General features: G+C 35.2%; 1 protein-coding gene across 3 annotated transcripts in view; it reads left to right on the forward strand.

The window, feature by feature from the left end:
* LOC132106945 (tensin-3-like) overlaps positions 1 to 17,006 on the forward strand; it is a 44,593-nt gene that overhangs the window by 12,814 nt on the left and 14,773 nt on the right. For 2 of the 3 annotated variants that reach the window (XM_059513051.1, XM_059513053.1), the window contains 4 exons: positions 843 to 1,673; positions 6,915 to 7,018; positions 7,207 to 7,336; positions 10,460 to 10,540. In XM_059513051.1, the coding sequence (XP_059369034.1) occupies positions 843 to 1,673; positions 6,915 to 7,018; positions 7,207 to 7,336; positions 10,460 to 10,540 (1,146 nt within the window). The remainder of the gene's footprint in view (positions 1 to 842; positions 1,674 to 6,914; positions 7,019 to 7,206; positions 7,337 to 10,459; positions 10,541 to 17,006) is intronic. The other variant, XM_059513052.1, reaches the window with a different exon arrangement.

Raw genomic sequence — 17,006 nt, forward strand, 5'->3', positions numbered from 1 at the left:
TCTGCTGCGTCTTCGCTATAACACACACAACGGCCACACAAAGACATATTTAGGTTTGTGTGTTTGTGTGATGACTAAGGTGTCTGCAACTCTTTATAGACGTGTTAACATTTCCGCTGGAGTGGGTGAAGATAAGGGGATACAGGTCTGACTTTGTTTTCAACACCTATTTGTCACCATGGTAACTTTTGACACTTTAAAATAGTTATACATAAAGAAATGAGTAGTAATTTTAACAAACTTGTTTGAAATGAAGTACTTTCACATATCAGATGTCATGGATGCCAAATAACGACTGGGAAAATCTCTAAAATCTGCACTTTGCCTTTGTATGATGCTTCATCCACACCAACAGGTGTCAGTATAAATTATATAGGCTAGACAAAGATATATTTGAAAATGTTGTATCTATGTAAACTGGTAAATGCCACCTCAATGTCATTAAAACAATAAAAGTTAGGGGGATGTCAGTAAGAGAAAACATGGTGGACACCATAAATTCAGGATCTGTTTTGATGTTACATTTTGCTGAAATGTATTAAATTATTATTTAAAATAAAATAAAACACAATTTTGATGGTTTTGAACATTTCTGATATATATATAACTATTTAGTTTACAGCAACTTCACAAATTTAGTAACAACAACAACTTTGCTATTTATTCTAGCTTTATTTTGCTCCTTCCAAAGTGATTTGAACACACCTGAAATAATAATTCCATCTTCTACTTCTACATTTTAGGAGCACCTGAACACACCATAAGTCCTAAATGAGTTCCAAATTGTAGAGGTCAACTAATTCTCTAGTGATTGAACTAACTTTTCGTTTGTTCTTCCACAGCCAAGCAAAAAGAAGGTGCACGCTCTCTGAGCAGTGACTCTGGACTCTCCAACTCCTCCCAGTGGACTGGAGGACAAACCTCTGGGCTCCCAATCAGCTACGGCTCCGAGGAGCATCCACAGCTCCCCAGAGTGATCCCTGTGCTCAGAATGGAGGAGGAACAAGCTTCTCCTGGCATCACAAGATGTGACCCTAAAGCCAATCAAGCTACTTTTGATCATTCCAGTCATTTAAATGGTGAAACAATGTTCCTAGAACGAGAGACAGATATTATAGATGATGATGAAGACATCATCGCTCCGAATGCTGCTGTTTTAGACTATAAAGACACACTTTCTTCAAAGGAAATGTCTGGCTTGTCTTCAGGTGAATGTCAGAACTCTGTCCAATCAAATGATAGTCAAAGTGAAGCTCTTCCTGCTATATTTAGAGACGTGAATTCCTCTCACACACTCTCACACACTTCAGTTCCTTCTGGATATCAGACACATATATGGGTAAAACAGCAACAGTCCACGTCTTATATGCACACTCCATCAGACAGACTGGAACACAGAGAGGAGATGGAGCTCCTAAAAAGTGCAAGCAAACCTTCATTACCAGACAGTGGCTTTCCGGAGACACAGTCTGAGCCAGACAAGGATGATGAGTTTGCAACACTGGCTTTGGATGTTGATCAGTCAATCGAACAGCTCAATCAGCTGATCCTGGACCTTGACCCTGACTTTGAACCAGTCCCCACAAAGGCAAGGAGTCACATGACCCACTCGGCCTCCCTTCAGACCAATGGAATGACGCTTTCGGTTGGAAGGGCCAAATCCCTTCAGGCAGGTAAGAGCAAATCCTGATACATTGTATTGATTCCAACTGGCCAGCAATCCACCAAATACTTCTAGTTATGTTTTTGCACAAAATACTGTGATATTCTTTGAAATACACTGGTGTGTCATATAAATGACACAGTATATGAATATAGCAAGCATTGTGTAACATAGCAGAATTTCTACACATGCCCTGCAAATGAACCTTTTTATTACAGTAAGAGGCAATATTTGTTTACCTTTTTTTTTACCTATATTCTGTAGACTATGTTTGTTTTTCTAAACATAAAATGCACAGGATGCTGTGAATTCATATCAAATACTTTAAATATATATTTGAATTTAGATATATGCTCATAATTTCATTATCATGACTCTAAAATCAAATTTATATCAAATATAATGGTAAATAGATCTCATAAGGCAAACAATTTACAAAACAATTTTATATATTCTACAGTTCGAAAGTTGGGGGTCAAACACTTTTTTTTAAAGCATTAAATTCAAAGTTTCATCAAAACATCTGAATTTGTGCATTAACTTTAAAGACATGGATACTCTCGCAAAGATTTCTATTTTAAGCAAATGTTTTTCTTTTAAACTTTCTATAAATCAAATAATCTTTCAATCCCCTAAATTATTATTATTTTTTAAAACATCATCAACAAATCTTACTGAACCCAAATCTTAGAATGGTACAGTGTGTGTGTATAGATACATATTTATCACATTTCAAAAACATGTGGAATTTTTGGTGCTTTCAGTTGCAGTTTTGCCTTGTTCATTGGTTAATGTCTGAGCAAAAATTAATGTTTGTGGTGTCTGTTCGCAGGGGCCTAATTTATGTTAATAAATGCACACAAGTAACATACAATGGTCCCTTATGTGCAGCTCCTGACAGGTTTGCTTGTTACAGGTTCTGCCTTTCATTTGTGTGTGTGTGTGTGTGTGTGACAGAGAGAGAGAAAGTGAGTAAGTGTGTGTAAGTGTGGCTGTGCTTGAATATGTAAACATCCAGGTCTAGTATGGGAGTTTCACTTTTATGCTTTCATGCTTGTTTATTTATTTATTTATTAGAATTATAAATAAAACAATTTTTATATATGAGAGTCACTTAATGAGCATTTGATTTAATTTGAGTAAAACTATCCTCATATCATATACACACAGAAATGTAAAGGTATTCTCAGCTACCCGTAAAGATAAAAGTTTGGTTTAACTTGAATAATCACACAATATTTCTTGAATGTTTTAATTGTAATTATAAAATTATAATTAATAAAATTATATTAATAATAAATTATATTTAACCTTTATTTTCCAAAAAAATATATATTATTATTATTATTATTATTATTAATTAAAAGATAAATTGAATGTTTTATGCCTTGAAAATTTAAATCATAAGGCGATTGTAAGGATAAATTAAACTTGTTTTTATGCTTTAAAATGAATAGACATGCTAAAACACAAAATTTGGTAACAATAAAACATTTTTGGGCTCTAAACATGTCATTTTTGTTAAACTTTTAATTTATGTTAAACTGTTTAAGTTGTATGATTTTAATTAATTAGAGATGCTTTTTGATTAATACAATTTTATTTAACCATTAAAAAGGAGTCCAGGAAAAAGTAAACCTAGGGGAAACACTGTAGTCTATATGTAAACCTTGTGTTTTTTGACAATATTAGCGCAAAAGCTAGCTTAGTCCAGTAATCAGGAGCTGTCTGACAGGCGGTACCCCCTCAGAAAAACCACACGTCAGACCAGCGCAAGAATGAAATGTTTCAACGGCTCTAAAGCACATGCAAATAATATAGATAAGACAGCTGCACAAAAAAAAAAACTGACATTACCTCAACTAGTTTTTTAAATGAGAGAACTTTATCATCCAAAGGCAGCTACAAAACTAACATTTAAGTCTTTATTTCAGACATTCATACATTTTGGGATACACTGATCTTAACTATTCATGACATAATCCAATACAGATTTTTTTATGTATTTTATTTAAGCAAAAGACAAGAAATAATGAAAATATGAGAAGGAAGAATATGGTTAGTTGCTTCATTTAAATTAGACTGTATAATTTTAAAACCTGAAGTGAAAACAGAATGGTTTGACTTCAGCTTTGTGAAATCAGGCTACATACATATCAAACAGCAGATGGGCTGAATAAAAATGCAAATTCACACTATGTCATTCTCTGCAACCGCTCATTGGAAAGAGGTTATATTCTCTGCATATTGATAGCGACCCACTGATGCACGAAACTTATATGCAATATTAGAATGTTTGCAGAAGTGGACAGGACTGGATACAGTCCTTGCATGGCTCTAATACAAAAACACGCATTTTTTAAGGACCAAAGGGGACCAGGAAAAAGAGGACATATTGCCATCCTAGCCAAATTTGACATACAGTATTTTGAGATGGAGGATCCAGAACTGCATCTGAAAGAATGCACTATAGGACGATACAATATTTATTCAAATGCAGACCGTGGAGACCTTTTTATCGTGACGATCAAAAGACCATCATATCGCACACCTCTAAGCCGAACCAATGGGCAGCATGGGGGCAAACTGCAGTAGTCTGAAAAAGTTTGGATATTTGTCCTTCCATAGCCTACTTCATCTTTAAGTTTCTCAAGAGTAATCGGCGAGGCACATTTCATAAGGTCCATTTCAGCTGTCACAAGCCGAGGGTGAATCTTAAGGATCACATATATGCTTAAACTGAATTGCCTGTCCAATTCAATGTTTAATAACTTGCGAAAGCAGGAAAATAACGAAAAGAGAGTCTTCTCATGTCCTCTCAAGCGACTTGAGAGGATACGGGGCTTAAATAATTCATGTAGCCCAAAACATACTCATTTTAACCTCTAAAATAACAAGATAATACAAATAAAATTAGAAAATGTGAATTCTTTAATTTATATTTTTTATTTGGGCCAATGCTAAAGACCCCCCATGCCCCCCACACTCTGCCTATGGCTGACATAGTGTAAATGTGACCTCTAAGCTGCCTTTAAGTTTAAAATTGGACATAATCATATTTCTAGCAGTGTAATAACAATGCCCTTGCCAACCATTTAGTTACTCTTCATAATGTTATATTGACTGCTGCTTTTACCAAACACATCTGTGATGCAGTCTGCATGAACTCAATACTCTGTCTCCTTTGACCTGAGCATACTGAGCAGGTCTTGTTGCTTTTGAAATGTGTCCCCTGCCTTGCATGTGTCCCCTTTCTATTCTGTTATAAGATCCCAACATCCTTTCTTACTGGATCAGCCCATGTCAGAGCAACTCTGACACCTGGAATGAAGGGTCTTTGTGTAGAGCGGAGAGTTCATCCTGCTGAACAGAAATCTATGCAGCGTGTTATTATTACTGTAGTATGTCACCAGATATATGCCCTGCAGGGAGTGTGTTTGAATATACATGGTGTAAGGGCTGAGGAATGCCTTTGAAGTGAGCATCTACTGACAAAACATGTTGCCTTTCCCCATCGTTGAGTCTCATGGATTTTGTTTGTCTATTCAGTGATAGTAAACAGAGTTTGTACTGTTGCCCCTTTGTAATTAATTATTACCATGTTTTTTATAAAAAAAGATTGATTTTTATTTAAACTCAGAAATAATCCAATAAATAAATACAACAGAAATATAAAATTAAGATTTTTTTCAGAATCAAATTTTTGTTTAGGTCTCTACTCAAATAAGACAATTTGTGTCATTGATCATGTGATTCTTTTTATAGAGAGTTAGATGTTTTTAAAACTGATTAAGGTTTAAAATGATCTTTCTAGAGTTTTCTTGTATCTTAAGTGGTGCTGTCATTAAAGCAAAAGACATAAACTAAAGATAATTTTAAATTAAACTTTTTAGTCAAACTATTATAATATAATTTATAATGGTTAAAATGATTAAAAATAGAATAATTAGAATTATATCTAATATGCTGATTTATTATCAGTGCTGTTTTTTTTTTTTTTTAACCAATTCATTCGGAACCCTTTTTTTCAGGATTCTTTGATAAATAAAGAGTTAAAAAGAAGAGCATTTATTTAAAATAGAAATATTTTCTAACAATATATATTACTGTTTAAAATAAAACTGCTGTCAATCAATAAAAACTTTTAATCTAATTAATTACATATTTTCACTGTACAAACAAGGCATCTTGAAGATGACGTTGACTGCTAGAGTTGGTATCATGGGACGTGCTAGGTCGTACCTCCGGATTAACGTTAACTCCTGGATGCTTTGCATTGATGTGGTACTTTAGAGTGGATGAACTCCGGTGATATGCAAATTCATTGCTACAGACATTGCAGACGACTTTATTTTTATCAACACTTCCATCAGGCCGTTTTTTATAAGTAAATGTTCCAATCAATGATCCAGGCAGCGCCATCGCGTTCTCGTCTCCCTCCTTCATCTTACAGTCGAATGGTGGCTAGAACGGCTCCAGATTCAAAGGTCAATACGGAATGGATTAATCTGCGTAATTTTTTTTTACGCGTTATTTTTTCTCAGATTAATTAATCGAAATTAACGCGTTATTTTGACAGCCCTAGTTTAAAAGCTTGGGGTCAGAAATTTGTTATTCTTTCTTTTTTTGAAAAGAAATTAAAACTTTTATTCAGCAAAGATACTAGAAGTGATAGCATATTAGAAAAGATTCTATAAATTAAAATGCATAAATGCTGTTCTTTTTATTCATCAAAGAATCCTGAAAAAAGTATTGCAGGTTCCTAAATGAGTGAATAAATAAATAATATATATATATATATATGGCTGATGGGAATTCAGTTTTGCATCACATGTATTTATTTAATTTATGAAAAAAAATTATTTATAAAATTTTATAAAATGTATTACAATTTTTGTTTGTATTATTAATACTTTTTGTTTTACTACTACTACTACTACATTTATTAATTTAATTTAATTTAATTTAATTTAATTTAATTTAATTTAATTTAATTTAATTTAATTTAATTTAATTTATTATGTTTTTGTGGAATGTAATCCAACACAGCCCTGAAGTCAATGGCTTTTTTTTATGCAAGGTCATAAACTCCTCATAGATCTCATCTAAACAAGTGTTGTTTGAGAGCATGCTATTTTAGTTCCTGTTGTTTGTTTGATGTTGTTAGATGTTCTGAATGACCAGCCACAATTAAATGTGATCTGCCATGCATTGAATATGAACAGTGAATTCAGTGTCTCTGTCTGTACAGGTTGGAGGCAGAAACAGCTCAGTGATGTCTCTGAATACTCTGTGCAAAAGGTGGGTGGCGAACGAATGCAGAAAAACCAGAGAATCGTCTTTGGAATGCCATCGGTACAAATTCACAAATAGCCTCATAACTGTATAGCCTCAAAACTTAAACATTAAATATTTAACTCGAGACTAGTGCGATAAAATCGCTTACCAACCCTGTGCAAATTTTTGCCCAATGTCAACATAAAGTTGAATTTGAACTTGGAACATTGCTACCACAATGCCTCGTATGTTTTTGTCTGTTTCAGCGAGGTCTATATCACACTGATGCTGTTGACTTTGGTGACCTTCCTAAAGAGGTTGACAGTCCACTGTGGGTGGTTCTACATCAAGTTCCGCCCACACCGGCATTTCCTGTGACACCCCCCACTCCATATGGTAAGACCGACACTCAGTGTTGGGAAGGTTACTTTGGAAATGTAATAGGTTACAGATTACAAGTTACCCTATTTAAAATGTAATAGTAGTGTAACTTTTTTAATTACTTTAATAAAGTAATGTAACTAATTACTTTTGAGTACATTTTGATTACTTTTATAAATTTCTAATGAATGTTAATTTGCAACTGTTAATCATCTTCAACCATTTTACACCATGCAGGTTTAACCTTACAGTAGTGCTCAATAATGTCAGACTTTCACCATCCTTCATCACTTAAATTAAGATGATCACATTTGAACACATCCACCACACAATCAGACTTTACTTAGAGATTGATTTGAAGTTCAAAGCAGATTTAAAATCAAAAGAAATAGTTTATAGATACTGTTTTTGAAACCAAATCTTTGCATAACTACAGGCATCTAACTGCATCTAACAATGGTTTGGGGAAAAATAGTTAATAAAAAAATAAAAGCATATATATCAACTCAAATACGGTTATCTAATAAGCATGTGTCCTATTTTGTGTACTAAACTCCTGAAACACTGCTGTCTCTTTGTATATGATATGATGATAGTTTCTCAAAACAAGTAAAAAATGCTCATGAAGTGACTGTTCTGGAGATTAATTTCCATGAGGGGCGGACTGGGGAAAAAAATAGGCTGGGAAATCTCAAACTCATACACCCACAACCCATTCTGAAACATGGACAACCCTATTTTTTTTTTTTGGACCTTACATGAAAAAGATTTGAATCCTTAGGTTGGGGGACTTGCAACGTAATTAAGAGTTCTCTCCTGAACTGCATCTTCACTTCCATTATCCATCCATCTCTCTCATGACTTTAATACTGAAGATTTTTATTTGACTTTTACCATGTTTTGTAAGTGCAATTTTGTTTTTTTGGCAAATGAATTACCACTTGTATTTATTTTTACTACAAATTCCATAATTAAACCACGGTTAGTGCCATACCATAGGCTATATTAATTTTCCTAAGGGTTGTGTTTTTGTATCCACTAGCTCCCCCTAAACCTATGATAAAATATGATGATTTGTCTGCTAACTTACTACTGTAACATTACAAAAGATAATAATGACGTCGTTTATACAGTATTTTGAGTGATTGCGAGCAATGTGCTGCTGCTGCTTGACTAAGTAAACAAAGACAAAACTACATTAGCATATTTACAGATGAAACTGACCTGCACCTGAAACCCTGAACAGAAGTGTCGCTTCTCTGCTCCAGCTGTGCGCTTACACAGTTCACTCCGGTCTCTCTCTCTCGCATTGATTACTCGGAGTCTGATCCAAACCGTTCGGCGGAGGCGCGGAGAGCGCGCGAGCCCAACCATTGCCAGTCACGACTAACCGATTCATGATTTATTAGAAATGTAATCATCGAATGGCGGATTCGGAAATAATCGCTTTAGTATATTCGACCTGCAATTATACAATAACAATATTAAAGTAGAAGGCCAAATCGTCTGCCAGGCCACCGGGAATAGTCCTGGTTCTCCCGATGTCCAGTCAGCGCCTGATTTCCACAGACACGCAGAACGTGCAGGATTCATATTCAGTCTTTTTGCGGCTTAATATTCACAGACATCAGTCCATATCGGGTTTTGATTCAAGTGTACTGACCTACTTTTGATTTATTCGTCCAAAATGTGGCATATTGCGTCCGCGTTATAGGCTGAATTCCATTTTTATGACTCGATTCTACGAATGTGTTTTCCGCGTCTCAGAGATTATGGGCCATATGTCTTAGTGCAATTTGGAAAAGAAATAGGCTGTATGTGGATGTGTGTAAATATTCAAATGTAATCCTCTTTGTAATCGTTACAATTTTCATAAGTAACTGTAATTTAATTACTCATTTTTTCTTAGTAACTGTAACTGATTACTGTTACATTTATTTTGTAATTAAATTACGTAACGCCGTTACATGTAACTAGTTACTCCCCAACACTGCCGACACTGTACTTGATGTTTGTTATGTGAGTAAGCCTAAAGTACTATTATAGTGCCCTTGTCTGATCATTATTTGAAAATACAGTGGTGGCCAAAATTATTAGAACACTATTATTTTCAGCAGCTTAAAAACAGTGTTAATTGAGTTTTTTCTATAATTTTCTATAGTCTGTTGGTAGGAAATATCAGTTTACATTTCCAAACATTGATTTAAGCCATTAATTGTAATAATCCAGTGAGATCTTTGTTTGCACAACAAGGAGTTTGACAACAGCCAGTGCTAAGAAAAAGAACAAACTGAGACAGACTCAGACTCAGTCACAAGAACTGTGGCAAAGTCTCCAAGATGTTTCAAGAAACCTACCTGCAAAAATCTTACTGGATTTTTACAATTAATGACAAAATGAATGTTTGGAACTGTAAACCAATATTTCCTACTGACGCACTACAGCATAAGATAGAAATAACTGGCTTAAAAACCATTTTTAGCTGGTGAAAATATTAGTGTTCTTATAATTTTGGTCACCACTGTATATTTTTTTTTCAATAGCACATTTACAAAAAACATGCATTGCCCAAAGTACTTTTCAGTAGATGATCTAAACAGTATGAACATTTACATACACATACACACATTAAAACCTGGTAATGTATCATTTTAAAATGTCTTTATATGCAAATCAAACACATTCATTGTCAGAAAAAAAAAAACTTGGAAAATAATAACATAGTTGGGAAGTAGAAAACAGAAATGGCTCTATCATTTTTTGATCTTCAAGAATCTTAAAATTAATCCTAAAATAAAATGGCAACCAATGTGAAGACATTAAAACTGGAGTAATACTATTGCTCTTCTTTGTATGGGTCAGAAGCCTAGACGTATTAGTGATAAGATGCAGATGTACTGGCCAGAGAGGCTTTAACCTTGCCTAAGCAATGTACTAGTAAACAAAACAATTAAGACCCACTTGGAGTGCAATATATACAATAGTTTTGTATCATCAGCACATAAATGTTAAAAGTTTAGTATTTATGAGAAATTTATTCTACTGGACACATATACAATGGAAACAAAAATGGTCCAAGAATAGAACCCTGTGGCACACCACTGCTTAATGTATTTTATTGTCTCTTTCTCCTCATAGTGAAGAGTGGACATGACACCATCCCTTCAAGATCAGGTTCTCAAGCCAGTAGACACTACATGGGCTATCCAATATCGCAAGGTAATCAGTTGCCCACAGTGGCTACATCCTTATGCTACTTTTTTATACTGTATCTACAGTAGCAAAATCATGTTTATATCTACATAAGAGGACAAGAATATGTGTAGATACCAATTTGTGCATGTCTTTGGTTGATCTAGTCAGTAAAGTTTCCAGCTGTATCTCACACAAATGTGACTTGCTGCTGTCACAAATTCTGTGCTGCTCAAAATAATTCTGCTACAGGATGTGGCCCTCTGGGTCAGGGTGCATACTTCCTGTAACCTGGCGAGTCAGTGCTTTGGGAACTAGAGCTGTGCTTAGAATTAAGCCCAAAGTGCACTTCAGATTTGACACAAACTCTTAATGTATGCGTACAGCTGAACACATATCCTTCCAAAGTGTGCGCTGCATAGCAGTGCATTTGAAAGTTTCATCCTTGTCCAGCTATTTATCTCCAGACTTTATAAGCAAATAAAACGTCTTTGTACTTATTTAAACTAGACTTGTATGCATTTCTTAACAACCTCACGCAAGTCCTTGTCAATGCTAGCAGCTGTTATTATTGCAGTCTTGTCACTTTACAAATGCTATTCTGTCAGTCATTTCTTGATTTCCTTATTTAGTAGTCAAATTCATATTTGAATTCATATCAAAATCATTATAGTCAAAAATATCAGCACATTTGCAAAAACCCAAAGATTTATTTTGCACTCATAACAAATCATTCCATTGGTCATTTATGTAACTTTAATGGGGAAATACTATTGCCTGATTACATCTTTATAAGGCGGCACAAGAAAACATGATAGATTGGAAGAGCAAGGAAGACCATGTTAAATAACATTATATTATACAGCATGATTCACAGCTCCAAAAGATATTTTACAATTTTTCTTTTTTACTTTTTACAGAATCAATACATAAATAGATATAAAAAAGCATTTAATTAAATAGCATTAAATATCTTATATCTTATAAAATCTTATGGAATATAAAATATTCCAGATTTTAAATGGAAAACAGTAAACAAAGTGATAATGAAAAAGATTTGTTTCATTATACAACATTTAACACATCCGGCCTCCAGCAAGTTTGGCTCAGAGGAGGGAAGGATGTCTTGTATATTTTAATTTCCTGAAGTGGGAAGATTTGGAGGTTATGTAACATCAATCCATCTATGTTAGTGTCTAAACAGGAGAAAATAAAAGGTCTCACAGCCAAGCACTTTCTGACAGACAAATGCAAATATTTACACAGACATCTGAGGGGGAAGGAAGGGTAAACCACAGCCCCTTTAAATGAATATATGTGTTACAGTGGCTGAGGTCATCTCAGGGACAATATTATTTTCATAACAACAATCTTTAGATGAATATTGATTTCTTTGTAATTGAACATAGTTATAGAGTTAAAATTAGTTGTGTCCATTAATAAGTTTGTCCATGTATTTATTTATTTATCAATTTATTTATTTATTTTTATATACATTACTGTAAAAAAGATTGGGGTTGGTAAGTTTTTTAAATGTTTTTGAAAAAAAGTGTTTTAATCTCATCAAAGCTGCATTTATTTGATCAAAATTACAGTAATGTAATGGATTAGAAAATATTATTATTATTTTTTTTGTAACAGTGTATAAATCCATAGTGACTTTTGATCAATTTAATGCATCCTTTTTAAAATCATATTGACCCCAAATGTTCGAATGGTTTTGTAAAAAAACGTGAACTTTTTTTAAACAAGATAAATAAAAGTCTGGGACTGCCAGTTTATTTTAGTTAGTTAGTTAGTTAGTTAGTTAGCAGGTTTTCTCTGGAGTCTCAAAAGTTTTGATGGCCAGAATGATAACTAACAAAATACTGCTTAAGAAAATGTCTGTTTTTGCATAGAAGCAGATGTTGGGAGCAGCAGCACATGGTGGAGAGCATTATGTTGTCCATAAAAGGCCATCCTCACTCCTGACCCCAGTGCTGCGGTGAAACAGACTGTGAGAGTCTGCGGAGAACAATGCTTGAATGGCCTATCAAAGGCAGGAGAGCACTCATGAACTCAGATGGTAATGAGGCCATGGGGGTCTTTCACTGCCTTTCTGCCTCATGCCAGTTGGGGGCAGTCATCCTTCCTCCCTCTTCCTTTTCCTTCTGCCCTCCCCCTTCCCTCCCTCCTTCCCTCCTCAAAGCTGGAGTCAGTCAACCAGTGGCACAGTCCTTCTGGAAGAATGAAGTAGTTTTCCATCTGGGGTTTAACAGAATCTCAAAAACTCAATGACTTCATTCAGGCTAGACACAAATGAATAGAGAGAGAGGAAGGGTACAGTGTTAGACAGAACAGCAACTGTGTGACGTGCCGCCCGTGGTCAGTATTTGTGCTGGGAAGCAGACAGCACAGTAGAGAGAGCGAGATAGAGAGAGAAAATGTGAGGTGGAATAAGTGGCAAAGTAGATGTTACAGACTGGGGCCATGAAAGACTGAGACACAAAGAAAGCGTGCAGGAGTGTCAGAACACAGCAGTGTCCGGCAAGTCTAGCTTATCTTCTGTGGAAAAGTCTCTGTTGAGAAATACTTCAGCATGACTGCTTCTCTAGGTATGTGGGGAAAGATTTGGTGTCATTTTGACCCAACTTTTTGAGTTGTGCTTGTGTTTTTGCATGTGTGTGAGAATATGCCTCTGTGTTTGTATGCTAATACATCAGCCATTTGCTCTAGCCATCTCTGGCAGACTTGAGTTGTCTTCTTGTCAGCATGAAGTCTCTGTGAACACCCCCCTTACCATGGACAAGACTTTCTCTTCTCTTCTCTTCTCTTCTCTTCTCTTCTCTTCTCTTCTCTTCTCTTCTCTTCTCTTCTCTTCTCTTCTCTTCTCTTCTCTTCAGTATATCAGTCTTGTTTTCCAGTAAAAACATGTAAACATCCTCTGTACCTAATGGACAATTTGGTATGACATGCAGACTTGTTTTTGAGAAAGTATCCTTCATATTAATTTCTCTTGTTTTAAGCATTGATTACATTAAATGACATTTATGCTTAATATAAATATAACAAAAACCATAAATACCCAGCCCCTGGGTAAAAATAAAAATGTCCCAATGAACTCAGCATTTGGGGTTAACAAACAAAACAAATAACCCATATTTTTGTTTTTTTACTTTTTTTGTCTCAAAATTTAGACTTTTTCTTAGATTTTCTAAGTTTATATATTGCAATTGTGAGTTTCTAGACTCACAATTCTGAGTATTTTTCTCTACATTTTGAATAAAGATCTTACAATTTAGATTTTTCTTTCCCCAGAATTTAGTTTGTGCATCAGTCATAAAAAATAACTGTGAGATGAAGAATCCTATATAAACACTTTTTTTAAAGAAATATCAAAGTACATTGATATATGGAAGTTTTATTTTTTAATAATTTTTTTTATTATTTTACATTATAAATTCTATACATATTTATTTCATTCATTGAAATTAATTCTATAATTGTGTGTTACTTTTAAAAATGAACTTTATCTTGTTTTGAGGATGTTTAGATTTGTATTGGGTAACAAGACATAAATACTGATTGAAATATTTTTTATAGTGTAGTGTGTTCTCAAGTATATGGCAAGTTTGGCAAGACAAATTAATTTATATAGCACATTTGGAGAGGACGTTTATGTATTTGTGTGTGTGTGTGTGTGTGTGTGTGTGTGTGTGGTAGGCTCTTTTGGTTTGTTTACAAGTGAATGTTTCCTGTTTCAGCTGGCTTTTAGACTTGGGCACTTTGTCTGTAGATCTGAATGAGTCATTTGCATGGCCAAAACTTCACTGATAAAGACAAACACATCAGTGAAGTTTTGTGTTTTTGCTTAAACTGCCCTATATTTTGTTGGTTCTGTCAGTGTTTGGCATTCATCGTGTGCTTTCTCACACACCCAGCATATACTACTTCACCAGTGGGGTGTTTTGTTGAAAACATCTTGCATTCACTCTTTTCTAAAGCTCATTTACACTTGATTTGTCCCGTAAGTCACCTCAGATCGGTGATTTAGGCATGGCACTTTCTCATCTGGCCAGACAGATTTATCAAGCAACCATGGGAGGTACTAAAACAAAAGAGATGGATGCTCTTGTTGTGAGTGGTAAGTGAGCTCTCTGATGGAGGTAGAGTGGAGACAGTGGACACTGTTCTACCCTCTGTCTCTGGACAAAAGACAGTTTTGTTTGGGCCTGTGTTCAAATGAATGTGGATGGCGAAAGAATGTGTTGCGTAATCGTAGTATGAATCTCAGATCAGTTTGAGTTTAAGATTGAACAACACGCATCCAAATTATCCAAAACAAACTATTTGGTCTGTTTATTACTGTTCTTTTGCCAGGGTAGGACTCAAAATAGGAACAGGGACAACATTGATTAAATCAACAAAACACTGAATAAATCTTAATGTATGTTAATGTTCTTGACATATTTTTTTCTGTTTCTTTAAATCACAAATGAAAGTTTGATATGTGCGATTTGTCACTAAAAGGATAAGTGGATAGGTTGTGTAGAACATCTAGCGGAAGAAGTTGTGTATTTGGTTATGAATGAAGCTGACATTTAAGAGTAAGCCCAGGTGTCAGATATATAACTCAAACTAGAGCTTAATCTTATTGCAGACATATTTTACACATGTATCATGGAGTAATGCCTTTGACTGGAAAGTATTTAATTCTCCTGTGCTGAATTCTCTCTTTTTATTTTCCCCTCCACATATTCTCTCTGCTTCTCAACTTTGCAGCTTTGATCACAACAGCTGGACATTTTTCAACTTGGCTCACTGCATGTGTGCGTGTGCATTCCTCCTTTGAATGGCGAGTTTGTTAAGTCCGTAAAACTGAAGTCGTCCTTTGTTCTCGCTGGCATGCGGGAGATTTAATCCTGAAAGACCTGGTCTGAGCACACAAACACGCTTACACACACTTCTATCATCCTTCTCTTTCATTTGCCAGCCCAATGCCAAACTCTGTAGGATGTTGATATGACGTGCAAATAATGAACGGTTATACTGTATTTTCTGCAGGACTGTAGTTAATGTTAAACAGTCTGATACACATATGTACACACGTGCGAGTGTCTGGTTTACACTTTTTTATAATCTCATAAAAAAATATTTTCAAAGAGTTTTCTTTATTAATTGTAGATTCACACTGAAGGCATCAAAACTATGAATTAACACATGTGGAATTATATACATAACAAAAAAGTGTGAAACAACTGAAAATGTCATATTGTAGGTTCTTCAAAGTAGCCACCTTTTGCTTTGATTACTGCTTTGCACACTCTTGGCATTCTCTTGATGAGCTTCAAGAGGTAGTCACCTGAAATGGTCTTCCAACAGTCTTGAAGGAGTTCCCCGAGAGATGCTTAGCACTTGTTGGCCCTTTTGCCTTCTGTCTGCGGTCCAGCTCACCCCTAAACCATCTGGATTGGGTTCAGGTCCGGTGACTGTGGAGGCCAGGTCATCTGGCGCAGCACCCCATCACTCTCCTTCTTGGTCAAATAGCCCTTGATGCCTTCAGTGTTACTCTACAATTTTCATAGTCATGAAAATAAAGAAAACTCTTTGAATGAGAAGGTGTGTCCAAACTTTTGGTCTGTACTGTATATATAGTGTATAGTATATATAAGTGTTTTGATACATGAAGTGTAAATTTAAAAAAAGAACTGTAGCATCTGATCTCTTCATTTCAGTGCTGATTCATTTTTGGCATGTAATTTCTTGTTAGACCCTCAGACCTCTTTCTTCTGTCTCGAAGGGTCATCCAGATCTTCTTTTCTCTTTGAAGGGCCAGAATAGTTCAATAGATCATTGACCTCTTGGCTGCAATCCTTATGTTACCCTAACTTCTGTTGATGCCAGTGGATTCAAGCGAACTATGTTTGGATGCCTTTCTGCTTAATTTGAATCCATTTATTGATTTTAATGAACTTCAGTGCAAGTCCAGGCTGGTTTATTCTGTGTTTTGGCTGATTTAGCTGGTGGATCAGTGAAGTTGTGTTATTCAGTAGCAGTGTGTGGCTGGTGGACCAGCATGGGTCTTTCAGAAGAAACTGATTGGGAAAGGAAGCCTTGCTGGTTAAGCTAGTTAAGGAGCCTGGTGGGACATGCTGACCACCTGCATCCAAATCACAACACGTGAACAAGCAGACCAGACCACCCATCTGTGGGAAGCAGTTTTGGGATTCCTGTGTCTTGGGAATGAGTTTCAGGGTTTTTTGGGTGGGTCACAAGATCTATTTTTGGGAACACTTTAGACTCATCTGTATCCAGATGCTGTCTGTGTGTTTATAATTTTATGTATTACATTTTCAAAGACAACATCTCCTTGACAACATCTCACATGATGTGGTTAGGGGTGAAGTCATGGCTGAAGAAGAAGGTACCATCACATTATGGCATATGTTTGATTAGTAAATGTCTTCTGAAGGAAAACATTCATGGGAAATCCACCATTAAGATGTGGAGCTAA

This window comes from Carassius carassius, chromosome 27 (genome assembly GCF_963082965.1).
Source record: "Carassius carassius chromosome 27, fCarCar2.1, whole genome shotgun sequence".
Taxonomy (NCBI): Eukaryota; Metazoa; Chordata; class Actinopteri; order Cypriniformes; family Cyprinidae; genus Carassius; species Carassius carassius.